A 27,832-nucleotide genomic window follows, 5' to 3' on the forward strand; every position below is an offset into this window, starting at 1 on the left:
CGCTGAAAAGTCCAATTATTGTTAATGGCGGGTATTTGTATGTACCCGTGTTTAAGTTATTGTTTGCGAACTGTTTACAGTACTATCAAACTGGGGACTTAAACAAAACATTGTGGACGCTTTTATATAAATTATCGAGGATAAATCAAAAGCGAAAGGAGCCGAACCGGAGGACTGTGTCATTGTAACGTTAGCTTAACCGTTACAGTCATGCGTCTGTTATCAACCTAACTAACTGACACCGAGCAGGAAGACGGCGCGTGGGGGGTGGGTGGGGGTTTGAAGCTTCTTCAGTGACGATGTTGTCAGCCACGACCCTTCACACATGAACTATCCCAGCTCAATGGGACGGAGACATGTTAGCTAGTCGGAACAGAAAAACTTCATTCATTCTTGCCAATAAAAACAATCTCCTCCGCGAGCTCCTTAAACGGAAATGATTTCGCCGAAACTCTTCGCGTTGGCTTTTCTGTTATTTGTGCACGGCGTTCAAGTCAACGGCTCCCCGAAACTAAACGTTCCCAAAGTGTTGCTGCCGCTCACCAAAAGTACGAGAATAAACTTCACGCTGGAAGCAACTGAAGGCTGCTACAGATGGTGAGTGGACCCAACCGGAGGGGTGAGCTGAGGGCGCTGCTGTGTGGGGAGTGTCGGGTTGCATTGGAGCATGTGAGGCCACATGGCCGACTTAGAAGTATACCGGTACTACACATAGCAGGCAGATCATGGCCATGTGTGTGTGTGTGCGTGTGTGCGTGTGTGCGCGTGTGTGTCCTAAAGCAGTATGGTCCTTTTTGAAGTAAACACGGACTTCTTAATTTCCCCCTTTTTGATTCCTCCAAGTTTACAGTAAAGCTGCAACCCCAAAAAGTATGAACATGTTATTCAACCTCAAATATTTTTTTGTAATGAATATAAGATGAATGGCTACTCTACTTATGTACATGACCTATTATTTTTTTCTTCTTATTTTCATTTTTTTCTGGTGATATTCCTCCAGGTCTTCCACCAGACCAGAGGTAGCGAGCATCCAGGCTGTAGATGAGGAGAACGGCAGAGGTTGCTCCCAGAGAGCAGTTCTCCAAGCTCTCTCCACCCATTCCTCCAGACTGACCAGCATCATCCTGGCCGAAGATGTTGGTAAATACATGGTTGCTTTAAACAAAACCACACACTCTACTCCTCCGTGCCCCGGCTGCCCGCATACGCTTCAAAACATTGGTATTTGCATACAGATCGCTCCAGTCTACATCCAGGACATGGTAAAACCTCACACCCCAGCATGTTCGCTCTGCTCGGCTTCTGCCAATCGGCTTGTAACTAAACACTCAACAAGGTCTCGACTGTTTGTTGTCCTGCTCCTCAATGGTGGAACGAGCTCCTCATTAAAAGCAGGAAGTCTCTACATGTTCTGCTGCAAACTAAAAACACATCTTTACTGACTACACCTTAAATAAATAAAGAAGCACTGAAATGGCGCTTACTTTGAACTCCTTGTAGTTTGGCTTTCTGGAAGAAATTGTACTTTCTTCATTCTTGTTATTTTGAGTTTCTACTCGTGGTTGAATGCACTTTCTGTAAGTCGCTTTTGATAAATGCGTCAGCTAAATGAAATGTAAAAGAAGAAAAAAAACATCATAAACACTAGTAGCTAATTCAATTTGTGCACATTTAGTTCATTGGTTTGTTTTGGAAATTCCTTTGGAAATGTAAATGGATCACAGGGATATAGATCTGTTCCTTAGAGGTGGACAGAAATATTTCTAGACATCCATATGCCTGGTCCCTACATGGAAATACACTGAAAATGTATTTGATGTTCAGATTTTTGTGTCTTTAATATGCTGAGAGTGCGCATTGCTCAGTTGATTTGCTCTCTGAAAAATGCAGACGTCAATAGTGCGCTTTTATTAGTATCGATAAAATGTTCTTTATCATATTTTTATGGGCTGAGTAAACGATCACTACCACAAATTATTGTGGTGTATTATTATCTAGAGCTGAGTACACAACAGCGCATGGCTGGTGTTACTCTCACCGTGTGTGTCTGTGTGTGTCGCATCACAACGTGTCCTGGGGAAACCCACTGCAGCAGGAACTATCACAGACGCCATTTCGAGTACTTTGCCAGGTGCTTAGTTGTATTTCTGTCTGGCCGTAATACGACGCAATATCTTAACAACTGTTTAAGATGCAGTCACAAAACATTGTGGGGTGTGCAGTCGGGATGAAGGTGAAGGCCATGAAGAAGCATGCTAGCAGCATCATCTTTCTGGTTTTAGCTGGTAGTATGTAGGTAAAGAAATGGACATGGTATAACATTGAAGTATTCTGTGTGATATTTGTCCGTGCTCTATTCCCTTCAGAGTAGCAAGTTTAATGGTCATTCTGTTGCACAACGCTTTTGTTCATGTTTCCTTCCTGCTTATTGTGTAATGCTATATGTCTTCTGTTGTCCAGTCATCAATGACTGGCAGTTGTGAGCATTTGATTTGAAATCAGGAAATCAGACACGTTGTTGGCTGTGTACAGACTATCTGTTCAGAACCTCAATCTTTGAATGTGGCCATACTCGCCCCACCGGTTTGTGGTTCATCAAAATGTTGTTTGATATAATCTTTTCTCTCATGCAACAGCCCACTTAACAGACCAGAAAAGCCACAACATTTGACTTTGACTGTGGCGCAGAGGATGCTTTAAATCTATCTAAATCTATCACTCTCCACTGAGTATGTGTTTTAGTTAGAAGGTACATTTGTATGCTTTGTGAATCAACAAGAATTACTTCATTGTAGTACAGTATATACTCTGTATGTGACACTTTGTCTCTCCCATTAATGTGCAGTTACAGGACATGTACTACGGTGTGATGCCATTGTCGACATCATCAGTGATATCCAGATAGTGTCGACCACCAGAGAGCTGCATCTTGAGGACTCACCACTGGCACTCAAGATTCATGCCCTGGACTCTGAAGGTGACACATACTGACTCATCACAGGACAAAGTGATTGTCATTATTTGCTGCTGGTTTTATTGATAGATATCCCCTTAAGGCTATTAAGAATAATGTGCACATCAATACCTGCTATATTACTCCATTTTCTTATTGTAACAACTTTGTTTTGTATTGTTTGTTTGTCATGGCAAAGACTTCTCAGAGACAGGACTGAGATGGCTCCAGGCTGCATTTTTCCTCAGGCTGCTACTGTGAGGTGGCTTCGTTTATTCTGTTCGGCTGGTTCCATTTAAGGCAGACACACTTAGTGTAATGAGCTGCAGCTCCAGCCTGATTCTTTCTGATGATGGCTCCTGGGCCTGGGGTTTAGTTTTAGTTTGCTTTGGCCCAAAAGTGCATTTGGGATTCTTCAGATGGAGTAGATTGCAGAATGACGACAAGTATCCTGTAATGAAATGCCTCTTGGTTAAGTCGCAGCTAATTTGACTGCCCGGGAGCTCTCAGACTATTGCGCTCCGATCTATTATACATTCAAGTATACTGACCTCAGTTGTACAACACAAGTGTAGAAGTCTAAGCAAATACCTTCTGCTCCTCACTAACACTCACATAGCCATGTGCTTTGTTTTGTAAGTTGTGAGTTAAAGAAACAGATCTGACTCTTGTCCTTTTTTCTGTTGCAGGAAACACCTTCAGCAGCCTTGCTGGTCTGGTGTTTGACTGGACTTTGGTGAAAGATGTAGACGTGGATGGATTCTCTGACTCTCACAAAGCATTACGGTAGGCTCCCCGGTGTTCATAATGCATTTAAACTCCACTGATTGACCATCTGATGCAAGGTGATGCACTCAGTTGAGTCTCAATAACGTGTTTTCTCTTTCTCTACTCAAGGGTACTTAAATTCTCAGAGTCCACCTACACCCCCCATGCATACATCTCTGAAATGGAGCGTGTTGGGAAACAAGGTGATATCATTTTGGTATCGGGACAGAAAACAGGACATGCTAAATTAAAGGCCAGAATAGAAGAGCCATTATATAAGGTAAGCAAAAGATGCATGTATTGACTGTTGATGCCAGAGCTAAATTTAAATTATGTCGTTAGATGTTTAGCCAAAGTCCTTCCTGTCCTATGGTTGATGTCACTGCAGTTAAGTTTTAGTTCTGTCTTGTCAGAGAATTTATAGCTAACCTATTTACCTGAGTAATTATCTCAACAAGATAAAGTCCAACAAAGAAAGTGTTATTTTCAGTAATGATTAGGGCTGTCGCGATAACAAAAGTATGACTTCGATACAATACCTGTCATAAATATCGCGATACCAACACTTACGATACCAGAATTTGATAAGATACCATAAATACGATACAATACTGGTATATTTATCTATAATAGTAATAAATAAAATATCTGTATGGTTCCCTTTTTTCCAGCTTGTTTCTGCATAGCTTTTTGAACACTTGACAAATGACCTTAATTAATTAAAGTATTAGCATACAGCAAGATATTAAGGAAAACTACATTGGGCCATCATAGCATTGATTATACCAGATGACTACATAGTTATTTCTTTAAGTATGAGCAATTGTAGAGTTACATAATTTTACAGATAATTATTTTTTCTTTTAACTAAAACTGATTAGCTTAAGATCCACCCTCAGGCTCCACCAGCATGTCACCATTTTGCTTCAATTGTGTTTCATTTGGTACACTTTTGTGTGCATTCTGACCTCATGATAATAAATGTTTATGGTCAAAATTGGCTTATGCTACTTGTGGCTGTATATGGGTGAGCTTGGGGTTTTTCATGTTTATAATCACATTTGCTCACCTGTCATTCGCTGAACTCTTTAAAAAGTTCGGGCTGTCTGCTTGAAAGGTGCTTGGCCATGCTTGATGTGTTACCTCCCTTTGTCTGTGTTGCTTTAAAGCACGTTTTACAGAAGGGTCTATCGGTGTCAGTGGGCTTTCCCTCACAGTCTGCACTTTATCCAGAGTATCTCCAGATTCCACTCCTGGCATCTTTTTTTTCTACAAGCACAGGACAGTCTGCAAGAGCTCCTGAACTCGAGGCCATGTCTCCTGCGCTGCTGCTCCTGAGCTAGAGCCCTGCGTCTTAAGCCCCACCCCCTTGAGCTCAGTCTCCATGCACTCTCCGCATGCAGGCGGCATGAGAGAGGAAGCGAGCTATTTTGAGAATTTATCGATACTTAAAATATGCAAAATCATATTGTTTTTGATGTACGGGTACCACGGTACTTTTTTAGTATCGGTATACCGTCGAACATTAGTAAGGATATATAATATTGAAAACATAACCAAGAGCCACTTGCCATTTTTAAATGATGTGTGTATGTATATTTTTTAACACAGTGTGATCTGGTTTGTGTAGACGGGGAGCTGAAGCTGTGTTGTTCTGTCACTATGTGCCACAGGATGTGGGTGCCGCAGAAGTTCGACTCTTGATTTTAGAGAACATCCTGCTGAGTCCTGCCTATGACGTCTACTTGCTGGCGGGAACCTCCATCCGATACAAAGTCCTGAAGATAAGACAGGGCACGATTGCAGGTCTGAGTCAGTTTATTGAAGAGTTAAATCAGTTCATTTTACTTTTACAATAGCTACCGTACCGTTTCTGAAGCTGTATTTAGCGAACTCGCAGCTCGTCACATTCAAGCAGTTTAATTCAGTTTCATTCCTGTTGTTTGTCCAGAGCTCTCGATGCCTTGTGATCAGTATGAACTGCACGTTCAAAACAGTGTGATAGGCCCTAATGGAAACCCAGACGTTGCCGTGGCCAGTCTGGATCAAAGCATCTCCACAGTTACAGCCATTCAACTTGGACACATGAACGTGGTGCTGGATCACAAGAGTATCCTTCTGACAAGTCGTTCTCTGTGGCCGTTATCATGGTATTCACTTTGTTCTGTGCCGAGCAGGCGGCTTCCTCATTGCATCATTTTGTATTCTTACTTTTGTTTGAGAACGAAAGTGCAATTATTTTGCTTTATGTTGCCAGGTTTATTATGTATTTTTTGTGTGCTAAAACAGCTTTTTTAGTTATATTTCAGGTGAGAAATATGTCATTTAATTTATCCAAACACCTATTTGTCTGTGAGGATCTGCTGGCTGTGAGCGGCCAGTCGGCATACAAAAAGAACGTTGATAGGTTTTTTGTAATTATTCTCGCTGCACTGCATGTTTCACCCTGTAGTATTTTAATAAAGTCAATGATTTCAGGCAAATTTTTATACATTATCCTCCTAGTTTTGGTGTGTATCATTGTTTAAGTGAAGTACTATGAGAAGTATTCTGCGTTTGGCAAACATCAAGAAGTTCAGAGCTGTCATTGTCAATGTCCCAATGTTCTTTTCCTGAGCAGCATGAGGTCTTCATATGCAAGGCGTGTCTCGCCTGCCCAACAGCACGCTGCATGTGGTGGAGCCAGGATACCTCGGTCTGGTCCTTTCTTTCACTATTGAAAACATGATGAAACTATTTATATTGTGTATATTAAAACCTATATGACTAACCTCTGATTTTTATTTTTAATTTGTTTAGGTTTTAAAATCCATCCAGGAGACAGCTGGGTTCTGGAGACGGGCAGAGTTTATACCGTCCACATCCAAGTCTTTGATAAGTCCAGCCACAAAATCTACCTCTCTGATGTAAGTGTGCTTCAGTTAAGTCACTGTTATATTTTGAAGGATTTAATGTATAGAGAAAATGCATATTTTATTCATACCAAGGGAGAAAACAATATTAGAAATTCTTACTTCCTGTTGTGGAAAACCAAAAACCTAAACACATCTGATGGGAATTAGCAAAATATAGATTTAATGTCCTTTGAGCCTTCCTACTTTTGAGTTTCATGAGCTAATATTAACTTCTGAGTTTAAAGGCTTTGAAACCCTGCTTCTACGTGGAGTCATACAAAGAAAGGTGGTTTTAAAAATCTGCATGTGGTTGATGTTTTTAATTCTGCAGAATATGCTCATCGACACTGTCTTCCCCTCCGAGTACCTGGAGCTCCTGGACTCTTCTCTGAATGGATCGTACCATCGCGTCAAAGCGCTCAAAGAAGGCCTAACTCTGATTGACGCAACCCTGAAAGCTGTAGTGGATGAAGTGAGTTTACTGGAACATATTTGCATTTACGTGGTACCCTCTTTTTTCCACTTCAGTAGTAGCTTGACCATTTCCTGTGGCCTCTGTTCTGTTTCAGGCTGGAAGAGTCCATGCACTCTCCAACCCAGTCCACAATGAACAGGATGTTGAAATCTACAACCCAATAGTCCTCAGTCCCAGTATCCTGACATTCCCATGGCAACCCAAGGTTGGAGCTTATCAGTACACAATACAGGTAATTATTCCTTTCCAGAGTGAATAACTTGGTGCCCGAATGGGCTTTTAATCTGCCGCTTGGCATACGTGTCGAGCATGTGACAACTTCTTTAAATGAGTTTTTAGCGTTTGTTCTTACTCATACTTTGCCCTAAAGCCTCAAATTAATGGTTGTTTGTTGTTTTACCACTGAGAGGTGTAACTCTGGTGCATGTTGTGTATTATTATACATTTTTTGTTGTTGTTTAACAACTGAGGTGTAATTCTGGTGCTTGTGATGTCTTGTGTTCCTGTTGCTCGTGGCAGGCAACAGGAGGAAGTGGTAATTTCAGCTGGTCGTCCTCCAACACGGCTGTAGCCACGGTGACCGTGAAGGGAGTGATGACGACCGTGAGCGACATCGGCGTCAGTGTCGTTTACGGTCACGATCTACGCAACGCACTGCAGTTCGGCCAGATGAAGGTAAGTTCACACACGTTCTGGAATAACACACCTGTTCAAATGAATCTGGCACATATGATAATTTTGATTACTTTAATCACTTGTTTTATCAGTGTTTATAGTTCATGATCGCGCAGCTTAACGAGAAGCATTTTTACTTTCTTTGAGCAAAGTGTTTACGTCAAAGTAGAAACAGAAGATTTCATATTTTCAGTCGTCCGTTACAAAGTCAGTTAATATATGTGATTACTACAAAAATAGGTCCAAGAGAATTATGGAGATGAAGTCTTTAGGTTATTTTTTGCTAATGATATAAGCCTCTCTAGTTTGGCATCATTGGGTTTTACATGCGTGTCAAAGCAACATAAGTTTACAAAACAATTTTAATGTTAAAATTCAGGAAAACTCAAACAACTCTGCACCTTTAGACTTGTCTGTTTTTACTGCAATTTTCCCCCCAAAGTTGATTTCTCTACTCCCATCATTAATTTTGATTAAAGGCTGCGATTTGTCATATCTAATGGGAGCCATTCAAGCAAATTGAAATCACAATGTGTAATAAATTATCTCTGGAGTGCATTATTATTAATCATTTAAACATAAAAATGTGACAAGTAATTATCTAACTTAATTGTGCTGCCGTAAAAGTACACCGCAGTCTCACAGCTTGACTCTCCACATCCTACAATCATTCCCAGCCCTCGATCTGAAACTCTTTTGTACCTTCTTGGCCCCGTTCCTTCCTCTCAGGTGTATGTGGTGGAGCCCGTGGCCATGGACTTCGCTCCCTGCCCAGTAGAGGCCAGAGTGGGCCTGGTTCTGGATCTGCCCCTCAGGATATTCGGCCTCCTGGAGGAGGTGGAGAATGAGCGGGTCATGTTGAGCGACTGCTCACAATTCGACCTGCAAGTTGAGGAGGAGAAACACGGCGTCTTCCAGCTGCTAGACAGTGAGTCCCGAAACACCTTGTCATGAACCTAATGTTCTCTTTGTGTAGCAGCTGGTCTACTGTCGTCACATTTTGTGAGTGAATTCACTCGTGGATTCTAATCGTAGAACCGCAGTCAGTTACGGTCGCTAACCATGGACGCTCATTCAAGGGACTCTTTCATTGATCGCTGTGTTTCGTGTTAATCAATGTGAGTTATGACTCATCACCACTGTGGGCCAGTAAATGGCCAATTAAACATGCATGTGTTGTGGGCTTTTATGAGGAAGGTAATTATGTTGCTGACTGACTTCTACTGATGATCTTTACTGCCCTAGTTTATGGATTTTTTAAACTTCTACTTCTGGCGTAAACCTTTGTATGCATTGTGGTTGTTGCAGTAATAACTTTTAGAAAAATGTAAATAAATAAATTTCCTATGAAAGCACAAGTGTGACAAAAGAATCGGTGCAAACCTTCAATTGCAGTTTCACATTATGGAAGGATAAATTGCAGAAATACTGAATTTTCTCCTGGAAACAAATGTGTATTAACTGTTTACCCAAAAGGTATTGTGTTTGCACAATCCTCTCCAACTCCCTCTGAGTATTAATGTTTGTCTGGCTCTCAGATGGTCATTGAAACATTTTTCTCTTTCAAAGTTCTTTTGTTCATAAGAACTATCCTGTATTATTTATCAGAGCTACAGAGACTGCTCTGTACTCCAGTGTGCTTTAAGAATGAAAGATAAACGAGTACACCTGGGTGAACAATAGGAACTATTTGTACGTAGTCGTAATGCATTCTTGCTTGTCTCTCTGTGGTGATCCAGGCAGGCTGGCTCCAGGCCAGGAGCACTGCAGTGGGGTGAGAGCTAAGGCCAAGGCCCCCGGCTACACCATCCTTACTGTGAGCTACACCCACGGCAACGTTCACCTCAGTGTCAAGATCACCATTGCTGCCTATCTTCCTCTCAGAGTGAGTCCAGCACTGTATTCCTCCAGAGCCTCGCTGATCTTGAGCTTTCTTCATTTCTGCTCGCTTAATGCATAGTTCTTGAGGCCCTCAAGAATGAATTTCCTTGCGGATAGTTTTTAGTTGTTTATTCAATAAAATATTTTTTTAATCTGCAGGGTGTAATTATCTAAAACTTTACCTGAAGTCTTTGTTATGATTTGCTTTTTTTTCCTTCTTTCAACTCACCTCAAAGCACAAATTAGTTTTTTGTCTTCGAAAGAAACAAACTCACTCATGTGCACGCGAGCACAGTTTCACTCACAAACCCACACACACACACACACTCCTTACAATCAAGGCAGAACTGCGATGATCTGCGAGTATTAAAAATCTCCTCCTGGGTTTTCCTCTTTGCATTTTAATTAAGCATTATACACTGATTTGTTTGTTTGCACCTGGGCTCCAGTACTGCGCACTAACTGTTGTGGTAGAGGACTAATGACATGTTATGATGAGGCGACCACACCGTCCGTCATAAAGCATTCTGTCGCTCCTGATCCACGCATGTCTGTGGTTTGCTTGCGTTGCATATTATATTCAAGATATCAGTACAGTAACATTGATGCACTGCTTCTGAGGTCATGTTTTCATCATAGGATGAAGTAGTATTCCAAATAGTGCAGACATTTTAGTTTACTTGTTTTGCACTTGGCAGCTCAAGGTTGACCCAATTTCTTGTTTCTTGTCTGGTAAATTCTGTGGATTTCAGCTTAGAATTTCCCGAGTTAAGTTCCTTCTAACACTAGAACAGCCAAGCTGATGTACGTAAATACTCTTTTGTTTTGTTATTAAGATATCATTCGCTTTGTTTTTCTAAATGTCCCTCCATGACATGTTAGCGGCGTCCCGCTGTAACATTTCATAATAATGTTGTTGTGCAGGCGGTGGACCCCGTGTCGGTGGCCATGGTGACTCTGGGCTCGTCTAAAGACATGCTGTTTGAAGGCGGGCCCCGGCCTTGGGTTTTAGAGCCCTCAAAGTTCTTCTGCAACTTCAGCGCTGAGGATAAGGCCAGCGTGAGCCTTACTCTAACCAGTCCTTCATCTCACAACTACAACCAGCAGTGGGTCAGAGCAACTTGCAAGGCTCTAGGAGAGCAGGTGAGATCCACTCCAACCAAAAAGCTTGTTTTTACATTAGTTTATGAGAATTATCCTAACGACATGATCTTAAACCACGGAATTGTTCAAATGTGGGTTATAATTATGAACACCATTGTTCTCGTGGATTGTGTAACCTGCATAACCTGCAGGTGTGCCAGTTGGTCCTAGTTAGCAGAGGTAAACGCCCTGCCAGTCCCCATAATGGCACGAGACTCCAAGGTCGTGTGCACGCAAACACATGAAAAAATTAAGAGAATTCAGTCAAGAAGTCTGAAGAGGGTGGATCACCGGACAAAGTCTGTAATGTTTGGTTAAGTACAGAATTATGATAAATTATGTTAAACGAGTGCATGAAAATTATTTTCTGGGTGTGATACTTATTTTGGAAACCACACATACATAATTTAAAAACAAAATGTCTAAAACCATTGCAATATTACATAAAACTGATAATATGGCTCAGTACTCACTACGTACAGTATACTGTATTGTTCTCTCACACACTACATTAAACTTGCATGTTTTTGTAATGTAACTATTATCGATAGTTATTCATGTTGGTGTCCTCGCTGTATTTCTGTCATTGCTCCCAATGTTTGCAACTTTAGTATTTGTTTTGTCCGCTTCAGTTGCAGTTGTGTTGTTCTGCAGGTGCTCGAGGTGATGGTGGGAAACACAGCCAGCGTGACCAATCCTTATCCGGCCGTGGAGCTGGCGTTGGTTAAGTTTGTGTGCGCCCTTCCGTCTCGCCTCACCCTGGTCCCGGTTTATTCCAACCTGCAGCTGGACCTGAGCTGCCCGCTGCTGCAGCAGAACAAACAGGTGGTATGTATGCGGTCGCTCTACAGGGGTCAACATGTCACCTCGCTGCCTTAAGGCCCTTCACACAGTAGGAGTGTGACAAATAGAGAAAACGGTGATGCAAAAGACTCTGCAGCAATGCAAATAGATCGATAGATAGATATAGATTAGCACAGCAGAGGATCAACTACCCAGATCCTATTGTATAAAGCCAAAGCTATTTTTTGAGTTTCCTGTTTGTGAGTAAATTTCAGTTCCCTTCAGTTATGTGTGTGTGTATGTGTCCCTTTCCGTGTAAAGGCCTTTAAGCACTTTTTAAAAATGTTTTATAATGTTGACTTTTGGCTGCTCACACACAATTTTGTTGTTTGTAAAATGGTATTTAAATAATTTTCTTTTGTAGTGAAAAAACAAGAATGAATGAATTGATCACATCACCTTTTTCTAGGTTCCCGTTTCAAATTACCGTAATCCCGTTTTGGACTTGGCTGCTTTTGACCAACAAGGAAGGCAGTTTGACAACTTCAGCTCTCTGAGCGTGTTGTGGGAATCGAGCATGGTGTCGCTGGCCAGCATCGAACCCGCGTCACCGATGGAGCTGCAGCTGTTCCAGGACGACAGCAAACAGATGAAACTCCACGGTGAGGCATTTAAACCTTAAACCTTTCCGGTTGGTTTGTGTTTAGAACGAGTGGGTTGTCGGCTCAACGTGACTCTTTTGTTTCGACGTTTTGGAAAGTAATGAGGCAAGAAATCTGTGGCGGGATTTAATTCCATTCGCTTACCACTGGGGAAACGTTTCTTTTTGTTTGTGCCGTCTGTTTCTATAGATTAGTGATGACAAAAAGTTTGGATTGTTTGTTTAATTGCTGTTCTGTTTCTGTGCTCGCTGGCAGGGCGACAGACGGTTTTCGTCCACCATCAGACGGGCGTTTCCTCCATCACGGTGACGGCTCTGGGTTACCAGGTTCTACATCTCGCCGCAGCCGGAGTTGCCAGTCCGGTGAGCAACTCAACCACTAAGTTTTCATTTCCTCTTTAAAAAAAAAAAAAAAGCAGCTGAACTCAAATTATCTGTATGATGTTCTGTTGATCTATAAAATGTGTCTTTCAGTCGGATGAATGTCAGCTGAGTTTTATTTTGATTGAATGAAAGTGACTTTGAAAGAGATCATTTCTATTTTCTATAAATTTGAGGTTTGGAGTCACTTATTCTCTATTCCGGGTATTTATTTTATTTTATAAGTGATAACTAATCTTCTTTTGGCTTCAGCTTACTTCTTTCTCCCCATTTACACACAGTTTTGACTTCATAATACCAGCATACTGTATTGTATGAAGCTAGAATATTTACTTTTGTAACTATAACACTAATTCATTTCCATCTCTCCTCTGTACAGTATGGCACCTTGACCCCTGTCTCAGCCAATCTGGAGCTGCTGTTGGTGGAAGATGTGAAGGTTTCTCCTGACTCAGTTTCCATATACAACCACCCAGACGTCCGGGTAAGGGACAGACTGATCAATGTGTGGCTTCACATGCGTAACAACTCACGGAAAGACTGTTTTACTTGAAGAAAAACTGCCTGTTGATATTCCATTATAAAGTATATTTGCTCTTTTAATCAAGCAGAACAGAAATGTAAATGAATTGAATTACCCTGGAAACAACTGAATGGATTTAAACATTAGTGATCATTGCTCTGGGCACGGTGGAGTCTTTCCCCCCTCAGTGGGCCTCCTCCTCCTGTGTGATATAGGAGCTATGGTCTGTACGTGTGAGGGTGAAACAACAGCCAGTGACCTGTGTAAGAGGATTGTAAAGGCTCAGTGTGGTCAGGGTCCCTTTTGGTGTCTCATGCAAGTCCAGCTTGTCAAAAAAAAACACATGACGTTGAACTGGGGTGGTTTTCCTGAATCTCCCAACAACATGTAATCATTTTAGTCATTTAAAATAATCTCACAAGCCATTTATTGTGTATTTGTTTTGCAGGCAAACCTGGCCCTGCGAGAAGGATCGGGGCATTTCTTTGTCAACACCAGTGTGAGAGGAATAGCCACCGTGGTATTCAAGGAGGCCCAAGGAACAGCTCAGGTAAGAGGGAACATCTGGACTTGAGTTGGAAGGTTTTCAAGAGATGTCAAGCTTGGGAACTTCTGAGTGTTTTGTCTCAATACAATTTATTGAGGTGGAATATATTTGTTTTTTTCTAGCTAGCTGTTGTATTCATTCTTTATCGTAAAACTTTTTAAATCAATTCACTTTAAACCAGGAGTTTGCACGCAGCCCACACTGTAGCCATCACATTTCCAGAGCATCTTTTACCCCATCAGTTAACTTGCTAGCTGACGTACCACATGACACATTTCACACTGTATGTATTTGACAATTAGTCAAGACACTTTTATTTATACTGGCTAATATCCCAAATGTGCTTCAGGGGCTTTACAATCTGTACAGTTCACGACACCTTCTGTCTTTATACCTTTAGTTCGGATAAGCCCCCCAAAAACAACTAAATTGTTGTTGAAGAAAGAGCAACAGAGAAAAGAATTGCAATACATGTTGTGTGTGCAGCCATCTTTTATACACATCATGTTTAAAGTAATGGTTTTATTTGGATTCTGAGCAAATAACTCCTGCATTTCCATTTAATTCCCACGGTTCATTACCATAAAGGAAATCCAAATTGATGTTTCCACCTTAAATACTTTCAGCCTTTTGCAACTCTCTTCTGCACTGTGATGGGATTAACTCACGGGAATACAATCGGGATGTTGAACGACATTCTCAGGAAAATGCATACTAGCGTACTTTTTTTAATCCATGAACCAGTTGGTTATGGATTAAAGTACACCACTGCTCAACATTTTGCATTGATTGCAGATCATTGAGATTCTGAGTTAGATAATCACATTGATTTGCTTTGTGTGTCCAGGTCTCTCCCATCCACCCAGGGGAGGTGACGGTGATGGTTCATGACCTCTGTCTGGCGTTTCCAGCACCTGCCAAGGCCACAGTGCACGTCTCTGACATCCTGGAGGTTTATGTGAGAGTCGTTGACAAGGTGTGGTCCACAGCTTGACTAGATGATCACCATCGTCAGTATCACATGTTCAGAAAGCACCTAAACAATGTTTGAACACTGCGGTCGTCCGCATCGAGCACATCCCTTCACAATTTTCATAAAGGTCTGTCTTGAATTAGCATCACTAGCTTTGCCCTGTCTGTGAACTAAATGGACAATGCCATTTGTCTGTGTTACAGGTGGAGATTGGCAAATCTGTGAAAGCTTATGTCAGAGTCTTGGACAATAAAAAGAAGCCCTTCCCAGCCAGCTATTTCCGCTTCATGAATCTTAAACTCAGGGCAGCTTCTGCAATCGTCTCTCTGAAGTAAGTATTGTTGTTTGGTTTGAGGACGTAGGAACTTGCAAGGCTTCATGTACAATCCTAAACTTTTTTTTCTGCAGACATTTAGTGGAGCCCACTGAAATGGATTCAGCTGTTTTCATGGTGAAAGGTGTTTCTATCAGTCAGACCACGCTTTCAGCTGTTGTAGTGGATAAAAGCGGGAGAAAGATTACATCTGTACCTCAGCAAATTGAGGTACAATAATTGAGTGTGTACTTCTAGAATGTCAGTTCGAAGTTTAACTCTTGCATGTGTGTTATATAACTTTAAAAAAAAAAATTAAACGTCTATTTCTAGGTATTTCCACCGTTCAAACTCATCCCAAGAAAAGTTACCCTGCTAATTGGAGCAATGATGCAAGTAGGTATCATATCAATGCTTAAGCTTTGTCTGGAAACAGCTGGCCTCGGTTCGTCTTGCCAGAGGAGTTCATCTGGTCCTCTGTTTATCTTCCAAAAGAGCCCTCTGCCAAGAATCTTCTGGAAGATCATTTTAGCCTAATAGCTCTTGGTTTAAACATCCAGCTCGCCTTTCATTTTCCTCGACTCGTGAGTTAATTTGAGAGCGTTTGCCATCTATCCAAGAGGCCTCCTAATTGCTGAACATTTAAACTTAGTAACACATGCACTGCACATTTTTCATGTCAGATTTCCATTTTCTAATCTTGAGTGCTTTGGTACATAAAGGATAAATTATCATCAGACCTTGCATTGATGAAAGTTGTTGTCTTAGCTGTCAGTGTGTCAAGATCCCTCGTGTGAGAGTCATGCTCATTCTGTTTCTGGTTTCTTTCTGATAAACGCTCTTCCTTTCATTCCTGCTTTCCTTTTATAGATCACCTCTGAGGGCGGCCCTCAGCCTCAGTCCAATATCATTTTCTCGATTTCCAACAAGGACATAGCTTCTGTTAATGGCATCGGCCACGTCGAGGGTGTTACCGTCGGTAATGTCACCGTGACTGGACTGGTCCAAGCTGTTGATGCAGAAACCGGGAAACTAGTCATTGTGTCTCAGGTGAATATGTGTGGATATAGTGATGTGGACGAATATAACACTCACTTAGATCTTACAATGAAAAGCTTATTGTGTGTCTTAACAGGATCAAGTAGAAGTTGAGGTTGTGCAATTGACGGCCATTCGAATCAGAGCACCTATCACAAGAATGAAGACAAAGACACAGGTATGATTTATTTTGAGAATAATCTCAAAAGACTTGAAGCGTTACAGCTTTGCCATTCATTTAGAAACAAGTAACTGAGATCTCCCTGTGCAATGTCGTTCTTACTGATTGCCTTTGTTCCTCTCCTCTCCTTTTCCAGATGCCGGTATATGTGATGGGTCTGACTAACAGTCAAACACCCTTCACCTTTGGCAACGCTGTGCCCGGCCTTACCTTCACCTGGTCCACCACCAAGAGAGACATTCTGGATGTCCAGCCAAGACACAGCGAGGTACCTGGCACTGGATTGTTTCATTTGATCTCGCATGCAGTTTCTGCCACTGAGCTGTTTTCTATTTTTGTCATGTTGTCTCTTTTTGATCCTTTTATCAGATTAATTTAAGATGTGCTGTCCCAGCATTGCATTATGATTTAAAAATAAACAGAAGCTGCCTCGTCCCTGCTTCCTCGTCGCTGTTGCCTCTTTACATTTGATTTGCTGCTCGTCATAATGCTGCCCGTCTCCTTCAGGCTAACGTGGAGCTCCAGTCAGAGCACAACTTTGGCATGACGGTGACTGGAAGGACGAGAGGGCGCACAGGGCTTAAGGTGGTGCTCAGAGTTACTGACCCCAATGCTAGGCAGCTGGTGGGGAATCTACAGGAGCTGATGGATGAGATCCAGATCCAGGTAAAGCACTGTGGCCTGCAACTCTCTTCATGGGGATACACCTGGAAAAAGGCATCGCTGTAAATGGTCTATCGCTGTGTCCTGTGCACCAGAATCATAAATACAGTATTTGCAGATTTTATAGACTTAACGTGCCCGTGTCACCCTGCTGCTTTTCCTTAGAGCGGTAAAAGCCGTCATTTAAGGCAGCAGAGCCCTCGCGCTGCTGAGCTTTTTGGAATATCTGAAGTTGTTTAACTCTGTGAAGTGATAAGACTGCAGATTAGTTGGAGTCGAATGCATCCAGCTTCAAACTGCATTAAACTATGACATGTCTCGTGTCCCTAAACACCAAAGCATGATTAAAGACCTCTTTTAATTGAAGTTTTCACATTTTTTGCTTTGATCAAGGTCTACGACAAGCTCCACATGCTTAATCCCCAAGTAGAGGCTGGGGAGTTGCTGATGGCTCCAAACTCAGCCCTCAAACTCCAAACGAGCCGGTGAGCAACATGTGCCTGCACAGTTTCTGTCTACTCTCAAAGCATGTGGATAACAACTTCCATCGCATTATAACCTGAAACCTCCATGCACACCTGAGATGAACGAGATGCTGCTGTGCTTCTCCGTGTCTGACAGGGACGGTGTCGGTGCACTCTCTTACCGGATTCTAGATTTCCCTGACCATGCTGTTATCGCCCAAGTGGATGATAAGGGCTTCCTGTTCTCTGGCTCTCTCACGGGCATCTCCTCTCTCCTCATCACCTCGCAGGAGCCCTTTGGCTTCAATCAAACTCTCATCCTCGCTCTAAAGGTCAGATTGAGAGCTTCTGCATGACACGTGTTCCGGATTTTTAGCTTTTTAGAAAGCTGTGTCTTTGTATGGAAAACCATTTCCGCCACAAAAGTCATAATTTTGATAACAAAAATGTCATTATGAGTCATGATTATAAATTTGAGAAGCACTGCAACAGACATTAAAAACAATGATATTATTCATTTAGCTAAAACGTCACCAGTTACACTTGCATATTTTGCATGTTAGACCGGCGAAGGGATGAAGAGACATGTGAAGACAGCGCATGCACACTTACTATCTCATAATTTTGACTTTTTAACTTTTTTTTTTGGTCATGTTTTTTTTTTTTTTGTCATACTTTTTTTTGTCATATTTTATTTTTTTCACAATTATGATTCTCTTTTTTTGTGGCGGAAATGTGCTTCCATACTTCTGGGTATTGAAAGTGAAATCCATTACAAGAACTTGAGTGGATGTTTTTAAGAATATTAGTTCAAGACATTCACATCCACTGTATGTGTAGGATTTATTTAGTTTGGCAGTTTTATATCGAAGTCTTCTTCTGTTTGCATTTCAATTGTATCTATAGTACAGTCAATTATTTTATGAAGTACTGATTAAATGTGAATAGCTTCCTTGTACTATACTACCTACATTGTAAAGATACAACATATGATGGCAGACAACAAATACAGACAAGCTTTATTCATATAGAGACTCGTCAATAGTTTAGGCTTTGAGAACATTATTAAATGAAAAGCATCAATGGAAAGTTGAATTGCTTTAAGATTGAGTTCTCATGTTAAATTAATACTAAGCAATTATTTATGTTTTATCAAAGTAAAACAATGTTACAATAATTTCAAGGGAGTTGAATTGTGAAAAGAATCTTTAAAACAAAGCATAGCCCCTGATGTAAGTAACAGAAATAAAGTTGCAGCTGTGGTCCGGACCATTGAGATGACAGTTGTTCTGCAGCTACTGAGAGCAACTCTGGTTCTTCCCTTTCTTTCTTCAGGTGGTCCCTGTGTCCTATGTGCGCTTCAGTACCAGTCCAGTGCTCTACACACACACCAGAGAGAGCCTGAAAGCCTTGCCCCTGGGCATAGTGCTCACCTTCACGGTCCACTTTCATGCCAGCACGGGAGAAGCCCTCCACAGCTCCAACTCCCACCTGACGTTTTCCACCAACAGGTCTGTTAGCGCACACACACACACACACACACACACACACACACACACACACTATCAGTTCTTTAACACTTCTCACTGTTTCTGTCGTTAACCTTCATAATGGATTTATTAATGGTGAGACTGGATGAGTGAGGATGAGAATAAGTTTAGCGTATTTACTGAGTGCTTCAAAGTTGACAAGTTAAGGTTTTTGCCCACAGCTAACAACATAAACAATGCTCTTTATTCTCATCCAGTGCTATGATACACCATACCGTTGGTCTTTTTTCAGACGGTGTGCATTAATATCTGTAGAGGACAACCATGGTAGTTGAGATCGCTGAACGAGGAGTTCATCACATTAATTCACCGGGCTGTTCCTCATATCGTTTCCACCTGAGTGGGTCTACATTAATGGGGATGGGTGTTGCGCAGGGCGGATGCCCACTCAGGAGGGACTCCCTCATCTGTCTGCCCAGTACATTGATTCTATTACCTAGTTCTCCAGGTGCTGACAGACAATTTTGGGGTAAAAAGTCTAAAAGTCTGAGCGGTAAAGAGCCGGTCGCCCTGGGACGAAAGGTGCAGCGCTGTGATTAGATTCCACTCTTCAAGGATGTTACTGCTGAGGTGGAAGCAGTATGGCCCCATTTTGTTCAGATTAGATTCTTTTGGGAGAAGAGAGGCCGAAAGCAAAGCATTCGTTCAAGGGAAAAAAGATAAGTATATTGGATGTTGTGCTTGCAGTACTAAAACATCACCAAACTAAGAATGAGATATATGACAACGCTTTCTCTGTTCGTTGTTTTTGAAGCATAGTATTTGCTGAGTTTTACCCATTTTGCTAAGTTTTATAACAACAACAACAACGACAGCGTCATCAATATTTGAAAATAAATATTGGACCAACAAGATGTGAAGGAATAAAAAAAGTAGACGCAAGAACTCATGGGCTTGAGCACGAGGGGACAAACAGAGGGACGTAGGATCTTGAAGAGAAATGAGTTGTAGTCTTTGTTCCTGGAACTACAATAACTTCCTATCAGCCAGATTGTGACTTGTGTGAATACATTGTGTGTATGTAAGGACAGGTTGATGACCAGCAGTTCAACCTCTACCTCTGTTCTGTCCCACAGAGACGACCTGCTGCAGGTGGGCGTTGGGCCCACTAACCACACGCTGACAGTGAGGACCGTCAACGTCGGCCTCACTCTCCTCGCCGTGTGGGACAGTGACAACGTGGGCGTGGCGGACTACGTTCCACTGCCTGTCGGCCACGCCATTCACCCGCATGAGGCCCACAGGCTGGTGGTGGGCGACGTGATCTGCTTCTCTGCACAGCTCACCAGCCCGGAGGGTGAGAGGGCGAGAGGTCTTTAAGCAGCGTACCGGCCTGTGTACATGTTACTTGATGAGAAATGAAGCAGCGTACCGGCCTGTGTACATGTTACTTGATGAGAAATGATCAATTTTGACCAGAAAGAACAACAAGAAAAGTATTTTTAATATTCATAGTTGTAGTAATATGTTTTTATGTTCCTCCACAGTCTTTATGCAGTTATTTGTTGTTTTATTTGTTCGCTGTGATGAAGTGGAATCACTATGCATTTTGATTTGAGCGGAGATCTTCATATTTACTTTAGCTTACATATTTTAAGCTGTTTTGATGAAACTTTTGTATAGTGTAAATATAATATTCTTTACATTAAAAGCTGGTCTTCCCTTCTCTGCAGGGGGTCATGGGACCTGGAGCTCCTCGGCTAATGGCGTCCTTCAGGTGGACCCTAAGAGTGGTGCAGCGGTAGCCAGAGACTCTGGGACAGTTTCTGTGTACTACGAGATCCCTGGTGTCCTGAAGACGTACAGAGAGGTATGTTGCGTGCAGGCAGGACTCACTGTATGACCCGCCATGCTTCACGAAAGGATCATTTCCCTTTTTGTCACAATGACCGCAATAAACAAGCTCCTAAACACATGTAGTAATCATACAAACATCTGGGTTCTTTTCTACTTTCGACATTTCTGTTCCCTCTGTTTTTTTATCATATCTTCTCCATTCGTGCATCAACCCTTTGGCAATATATAATAAGAGCAGAAAGACAACAGATGTGTAGAATATCCATCATCCCCCTTTCACTAATGCAATGTTTCTGAAGTGTGTGCGTGACATGACCGCTTCTCATACATGATGGAGTGTGGAAGGGATTCATTGGCTCTTCTTGGATCTGCTCGTTCTCACCGCTGCTCGTGAGCTGAATGTTTCCTGCTGTTCTATATGAATAGTTCCTAGTCACAGAATTAATGTGGTTCGATGCGAGCTATCTGAGACAGAAAGGTGCTTACAAGCATTCTAATGAAATTAAGTGTGTGTGTGTGTGTGTTTTTAATCAGTGTTGAAGGAGATGTGCATAGACGTAGCAGTAATGTCATATTAAAAACTCAACTGTTTTTAATTAATTTAGTTTCACTGTCTTCTGGTGTGATGGATGTAAACAGTTCTTGTGGCTGTACATTAAATTGTAATTGATTTAAGCGCACATCATTTCTTAGCTGATTTCTTTGTCTGCACGGTTCTGTAGGTCGTCGTAGAGGCAACTACGCAGACGGCTGCGTCGGCGCAGGCTGCACCCATCAGGATCGGCAAGGAAACGAAAGTCCTCCTCGCTACCAGAGGGACGGGAAGCAACCTCATCGGTACGGCACCGACTCTGTTTTAGGGAAACTTGGTGAAAAGAATAGTTGAGCATTTTCGGAAACTTCTGAGAAGATTCTTCCCACTCGTACATCTGCAACGTAAATAAGAAGCTGCAGCCGGTTAGCTTAGCATGGCACAAACACTGGAATAGAGGGAGAGCCAGCGAGCATGTTTCTGTCCAGCAGCGATAAAATCCTCCTCTCAGCCTCTAGAGCTCCGTATTCAACATCTCATCCCTTGTTTGTTTAATCTGGACAAAAACCAAAGTGGAAAATCGACAATTGTCAGTTTTATGGATGTTATGCTGTGGATTATATTTCAACGCTGACCTGCATGTCCTCTGGTTGCCGAGCAACTGCTCAGAGCCAATAAATAAATAGTCTGGCGCATGAGATTAAACAAATAAGATACAGTGTTCTGTAATTAGTGAGATTTAGAGGTATCGCAGGAGAATTTAGTTCCTGTTGTACAGTGCCAGGCTCGCTGTTTCCACCCGTCCCCAGTCTTTGTGCTAAGCTAACCGGCGGCTTGCTTCATGTTTGACGAATGACAAAAAAAACCACCACTCTCATATCCGTCTGTAACTGTTTTTTGCTTTGATAACACAGTTTGTAATGAAGCAGATGGGGGTTGTGTCTAATGCCAGTGTGCTCCAACATGCAGGAACCTGCTCCTCTGCCCAGACTGAAGCGATTTCACAGCTGCAGCCAGAAACCTCTGTCGGCTGCCATCTCAGCTTCACCAGTGATGCGATCGACTTCCCCGCTAATGATGTCTTCAAAACACACACCGGCTTCGACTCCAGCATTGGTAAGGCCGCTCTGAATGCAGAACCACAGATTCATGGTCAAAGGAGCGGCGAGTCTTTTTACATTTGCATGAAGTCTGTGAGCATTTACACATCATTTGGCAGCATTGAATCATGTCATTATATTCAGATGCAGTGCATTGGGCTTTATTTATTCCTGCAGCACCGATGAGACTTGATTTAGATGACTCGTGTTGATTTGAGCAGAACTCGATCCTGTAGTTTTGGTGTTGGGGCTGTCTTTCCTTTTTTACACTTCAATCACAAACTGTCCTTTTTAACGATATTGGTTGAGAATTACATCTTAGCCTCTCTTGACAATCCATACTAAAATGTACTTATTTATTTTTTTGACATGCGCATCATTTTCTACTTTTTTTTTTTTAAAACACGTTTGTGTGTATGTGCTGCATTACTGGCAGGAAAACACTATTTACAAAGGCCAAAATCAATGTCTGCATCGCCCGTGGAATGAGTTTAGCGGGACTATAAAAGGTGTCCGGGTGATGTATTGACCTGAGGAAGACTTTCATGAGGAAGACTCCCCGTTGCCTGGAAGCACTGCTCTAATTGTGTTTGGGGTTTTGGGACTTCACCCCAGCTGTTGGGGTGTGTGTGTGTGTGTGTGTGTGTGTGTGTGTGTGTGTGTGTGTGTGTGTGTGTGTGTGTGTGTGTGTGTGAGTGTGAGTGAGTGACTGTGACCACTGAGCTGGATCCCACTGAGGTCCTAATGGGAGATGTGATTGTGGAATGACCCTTTTCCTTCTGACACTTAGACATTAGAGCTGATGGGGAATCTATATTGTTTTTATGTCTCTTGAGCCTCTGGAGGCCACATTCACCCGAGGGATCCCACTGAGATCCAGAGTCATTATCAAGGTTGTTTTTATTCATTTCATTTGTTCTAGGGCACAATCAGAGGAAGAGATATCAGTTGCATGACCGTTTTGTCCCCAATCGACACATCAGTAGTGAATCTTCAGTCATCGCTCCACCTCTCTGAACTCTCCTCCAGGCTCCTACACATGCTCCATAACCCTGCAGCCGATGTCGGACCAGCGGATCCGCGAGCTCAGCGTGTCCATGTCCAGCCTGCTGGTGAGGGCCGGCCTGCAGGGCGTCGTCCTCTCCGTGGAACAAGCGGGCGCCAAGTTGCCCATCGAGCCGGGCCTCTACTCCGACCAGACCGAGGTGCTGCTCTCCAACCTGCACCCGTCGGCCGAACTCACCGTCTACGGCCCGGCGGCCGCCCTGTCCAGCACGGAGGTCAGGCCAAACGCACGCTTCTCATTCACGATATCGTTATTGTCATGTGTACAGATAAACAGTTACTCCGTACAATGAAGAAGATCATTTCACTTGGTCCTCCTTCTAGGTTCGTACGGTCAGGGAAAACCTGGGAAGTCATGGAATTTCCAACATTTTAAAATATATTTTCCATTCCTGGAAAAGGCCTGGAAAAAGTAAAATCCCAAAAGTTTTTGTGAAAGTCATGGAAGCATTGTTATATTCATGTTGTTCATTTACGTTGAGTTTGAAATAATGAACATGCTTTTAAAAGAAAGAGGCTCAAAATATAAGCAGGCATACACTCTCTCATTCTCATTATTAGTTTAAATATTACAGTTTCTCTCTTTTTTTCATGTTTATACCAAGATTTCACAAAATGTTTTGGTTTAAAGTCGTGAAAATCCATTTATTCAGAATGTGTATGAACCCAGTTCCTTACACAGAGAATTACAATAAAGTTAAGGTAATTAAGAATATAAAAAACATTGCTATGAATGCTGATAGTATTAGAAAATATCTAAAATAAGGCACAAAAATATGATAACAGTATTGCACAATCCATTTATAAAGGAAATTCTTCTAGAACATTTGATACAATTGTTACCTTTATAGTTATTATGCCGCTCTATATTTCTTTTTAAGAACACAGTATGCCTGTAACACTTTTCCTCTTCTAGGTGGTGTCCTCTTCCCCCAACATTGCTGTCCAAGAGAAGGAAGTACACCAAGGCTTCCCCAGTTTCTCAAAGTACACCATCAGCGCGGTGGACCCTCAGGCCGCCGTCTCCTCCTCCATCTCCATCGGCAGCGTCGCCTGCGGACAGAGCATCGTCATCCCGGTGACTTTGATTCAAGTGGCGGATCCCAACGCCGCCAAGCTAGGTCAGATACCGATCAGTGGCAGTTACTCCTTAGACGGTTTGTCGTCCCGATTGATCGTTCAGCATTGCTCTTTTCTTCATTACACGCTGGCAAAGACATGGACATCAGCAGTAGTTTAGCATCCACTGGGCGGTTTGATCACGGCCTGCTGCGCCTACACTCTGAGAACTAGAACTTAAAACGAGATGAGCTGCAGATTAAATATTTAGAATGTCCCCCCCGTGTTTTAGTGGTTTTAATGTTGAGTCATAAGTGAGTGACGGCCCTGAAAGTAGTCAAAGAAATGGGAAAAAAGAGAATGTGTGTTGTCATAGCAGGTAAAACTGTGTATTAGCTAATAGTTATTCATGTGTCCTGTGTTCTCAGCGCTTTGAAGAGGCTTTGACATCTCTCTTTCCTCCCTCCCACCCTCCCTTTCTCTCTTTCTCTCTGTCTCTTTTTCTCCTTCTCTTTCTCTCTCTCTCGTTCTCTGTCTGTCTCCGTCTCTCTCGCTCTTCAATTTAAAGAGCTTTATTGGCACAAATGTGAAATCCAGTATGTCAAAGCATCACAATAACAAAATTACAGTAAATGTGTTAGTTGTGTTGTTTCTTGTCACAATACAATGATTGACAATCGTGTTTGTGTGCGTGTCATTCCAGCTGTGTTTGTTCACCATCTTCATCATCTCTCTCTCTCTCTCTCTCTTCCAGTGGTCCACACTGATGGCGGCCATTCCCTGCACAGCTTCATAAACTGCTACCAGATGATGTTCTTCACCCTGTTCGCTCTGCTGGCCGCGACGGCCATCATCATCATCGGTGGGTCACCTCACGCTGGAGGAAGGGATGCAGTGTAGTGATGAAGTGATGTAAAACGGAGGTGGTTGGCAGTACAGTAATACTAACGCAGTGTTTTAATGCCAGGGCCATATTGTATGATGGTGAGGAACGTTCTTTCCTTTTGTTCTTGTGGGTCTTTGTTCATTAGCATTAGCTTGACAGTGTAATTATTAATTTTTTCAAAATGGATGTCTTCAACATCGCATGGTCTTTCATGACAAAAGGAATGAAGTGTTGTCATAACATGATGAACCTCATGGTGGTTTGAAGCACTTGTAAGTGGTGAAGATATTGTGTGATTCCCAAGAGATTTTAAACTGAGACCTTCAGACACTTTGATGATTTGTTTTTTAAATGTGTTTTCTTCTTTCTATCCCCTGCAGTCATCCACACTGTGTTCAACCCGAGGGAACAAGCGGTCCAACCCGCCTTCATGCAGAGGACATCGCCTCTCCTGTCAGGTAGGACACCGACGCCGTGATGCTGAGGACATAAAGACTAAGAGGCCTTTACGCCCCGGAGGCTCGGCTTTTCATACCAGCACACAAGTGAATTTGCGACAGCTGGAACGCTTCAAATAGATCGGAGTAGAGAACCAACTACCAGACTGTAATGGACCCAGAGCAGCGTCTGGCAGCTCCATTGTTGTGTCGTCTGAGCTGCTGTAAGCTATTTTTTTACTTTGTTTTCAGCAAAGTGCTCTGACTGAGTTGTCCTTTTCGATAAACAGTTTCGTAGTGTAGTGTCTATGTTTCGGGCTTTTATTGTGAAAAGGTAAGAACAGAATTATTGGATGTGGTCTTTCTTTGGTGAAAGGTGTAATAGCGTTTACCGTCATGGGTTCGAATCGAGGAGCGTCCATGGTGATGCAACGCTGTAGTGCACAATTAGAATATTTTTTTATTCACGGTGGAAAGCTCCGAAAAAAACAACTTGGAATCTGTTTTTTCTTCCCAAAATATTTTTATGGAAAGGCTCGAAGCATACATTCAAAGGGATGCACAACGAAACAGAAGTCCAATAGTTTTGTTTTAATACTTCATCTCGCTCGGTTCTAAAAGCAGTGAAGTTCAATCAACCCCTACATCTGTGACGGCTGCAACGCTCCAATGAGAATTAATTATAAAACATAATAGAGGTGTCTGATAAAATCCAGGATCATTTCGATGAAATGTCACCACGGTTATTTGAATATAGATGTTAAACAAACAGAAATAAGCTGCATCGTATCAGCCCCCAGGTGTCTGTGTCTGTCTCTAATATCACAACCTGCTGCAGCTCTGTAGAGATCCGTGCTGCCGATACAAATCAGGCTTTGAAAGGGTTTTATGGAGAATCTTAACCGCTCCTCTTCTTTCTAGTTTGTATTATTTTCCGCCTGCTCTGTTTTACATGCGGCTCTTTTTTTCCAGGTTTTGGCTCTCCAGTAAATAATTCCTTCGAGCGCTCGATCCCGAGGACGCCTCCGAGCAGCAGCCCCCGGTCGCGTCTCTATTCTCCAGACTACAGGTCCTGATGAAGCTCCCCGTCTGGTCTCTATTCTCCAGAAAGCAGACCACCACCGGCTATCCATGCATAATAAATGTGGCGCCGTCCCTCGGTGCGAGGCTGTGGGATGTGACTGCACTCGCACGTTGCTGCAGATGCCGCCAAGGAATAGCAGATCCGTTAAGAATGGGGCTTTTCTCCTCTTTTGTGTGTGTGTATATTTTTACGTGTGGAAACAGATTTATATTTGCGTCTTTGTTTGTGGTTTTATACGAAACTGCTTTGTTTATTAACTGACATACTTTTTGGAGAAAGGAGAAAAGAAACCACTAGTTTTATCTTTTTTTTGTGTTTGTTTGCCCATTACTCGCGTGCTACTTAATGTGTAGTGAAGTTTTGGTACCTCAGGGGAACCTCGTCCGCATACGACACAAAACATTCACTTGAAAGTGTTTTTAATTTTACGGTGCAGAAAACAGACTTTGTGTAGTCGTAGCTGAATCAGTTTGCGAGGGGAAAACATGAATCCGTCCAGCTCATAGATGATGAACCCTTCAAATGTGCATAATGCTAACCCTGAAAAAGGTTAGTTTTTTTTTGTTCCGGGCATTTAATAACTTAACATCACTGTTTCTTTTTGTTGAGCCATAATGCATGCATTTCTAATGTGAACCTGTCATTCAGCTGTTTTATTCTCGGCGTTGCTTCAGCGCAGAGGCAATCTAATGTGACTCCCCCTCCCCCGTTTCCGGGTGGAGATCTGGAAACGCTGTCCGAGCTGCGTCAGGGTTTGATATTTTTGTATTCGACGAAGAATCGTATTTATGTTTGCTCGAGAAAATCTGCAAGACGAGAATGTGACGATCAAATGATTTCAGTGTGTTTTTGTTTTTGTTTTTGTTCGTCATGCCTTACAATCCTGTCTGGACAGCTTTTTGCTCACAACACACACACACACACACAGACACACACAGACGTGTGTGTTTGTGTCCATATGCTCTTTGCCTTTTTGCTAATTAAAGTTTGTACTTTCACGTTCAGA

The 27,832-nt window shown here is 42.3% G+C and overlaps 1 protein-coding gene across 2 annotated transcripts; it reads left to right on the forward strand.

Annotated features, from left to right (window-relative positions):
• nup210 (nucleoporin 210) lies at positions 1-27,832 on the forward strand. 2 transcript variants are annotated; one of them, XM_068597571.1, is made up of 40 exons: positions 1-597; positions 1,001-1,140; positions 2,846-2,977; positions 3,643-3,739; positions 3,851-4,001; positions 5,395-5,527; positions 5,673-5,831; positions 6,348-6,416; positions 6,521-6,627; positions 6,947-7,087; positions 7,185-7,322; positions 7,610-7,765; positions 8,495-8,693; positions 9,505-9,650; positions 10,571-10,789; positions 11,444-11,617; positions 12,042-12,234; positions 12,490-12,596; positions 12,994-13,098; positions 13,586-13,687; positions 14,532-14,660; positions 14,861-14,988; positions 15,066-15,201; positions 15,304-15,366; positions 15,841-16,020; positions 16,106-16,186; positions 16,326-16,457; positions 16,697-16,855; positions 17,246-17,337; positions 17,474-17,648; positions 18,652-18,827; positions 19,943-20,163; positions 20,540-20,676; positions 21,386-21,500; positions 22,165-22,311; positions 23,325-23,575; positions 24,277-24,481; positions 25,174-25,281; positions 25,686-25,763; positions 26,715-27,832. In XM_068597571.1, exons 1-40 carry the CDS (start codon positions 437-439, stop codon positions 26,816-26,818), a joined length of 5,646 nt encoding a protein of 1,881 aa, XP_068453672.1. In that variant the 5' UTR covers positions 1-436; the 3' UTR covers positions 26,819-27,832. The 2 variants fall into 2 exon arrangements, with proteins under 2 accessions (XP_068453672.1, XP_068453673.1); XM_068597572.1 differs by lacking the exons at positions 1-597; positions 1,001-1,140; positions 2,846-2,977 and adding an exon at positions 2,999-3,210.

Source organism: Clinocottus analis, unplaced genomic scaffold (assembly GCF_023055335.1).
Source record: "Clinocottus analis isolate CAN_PGR_092001 unplaced genomic scaffold, fCliAna1.0.p SCAF_4, whole genome shotgun sequence".
Taxonomy (NCBI): Eukaryota; Metazoa; Chordata; class Actinopteri; order Perciformes; family Cottidae; genus Clinocottus; species Clinocottus analis.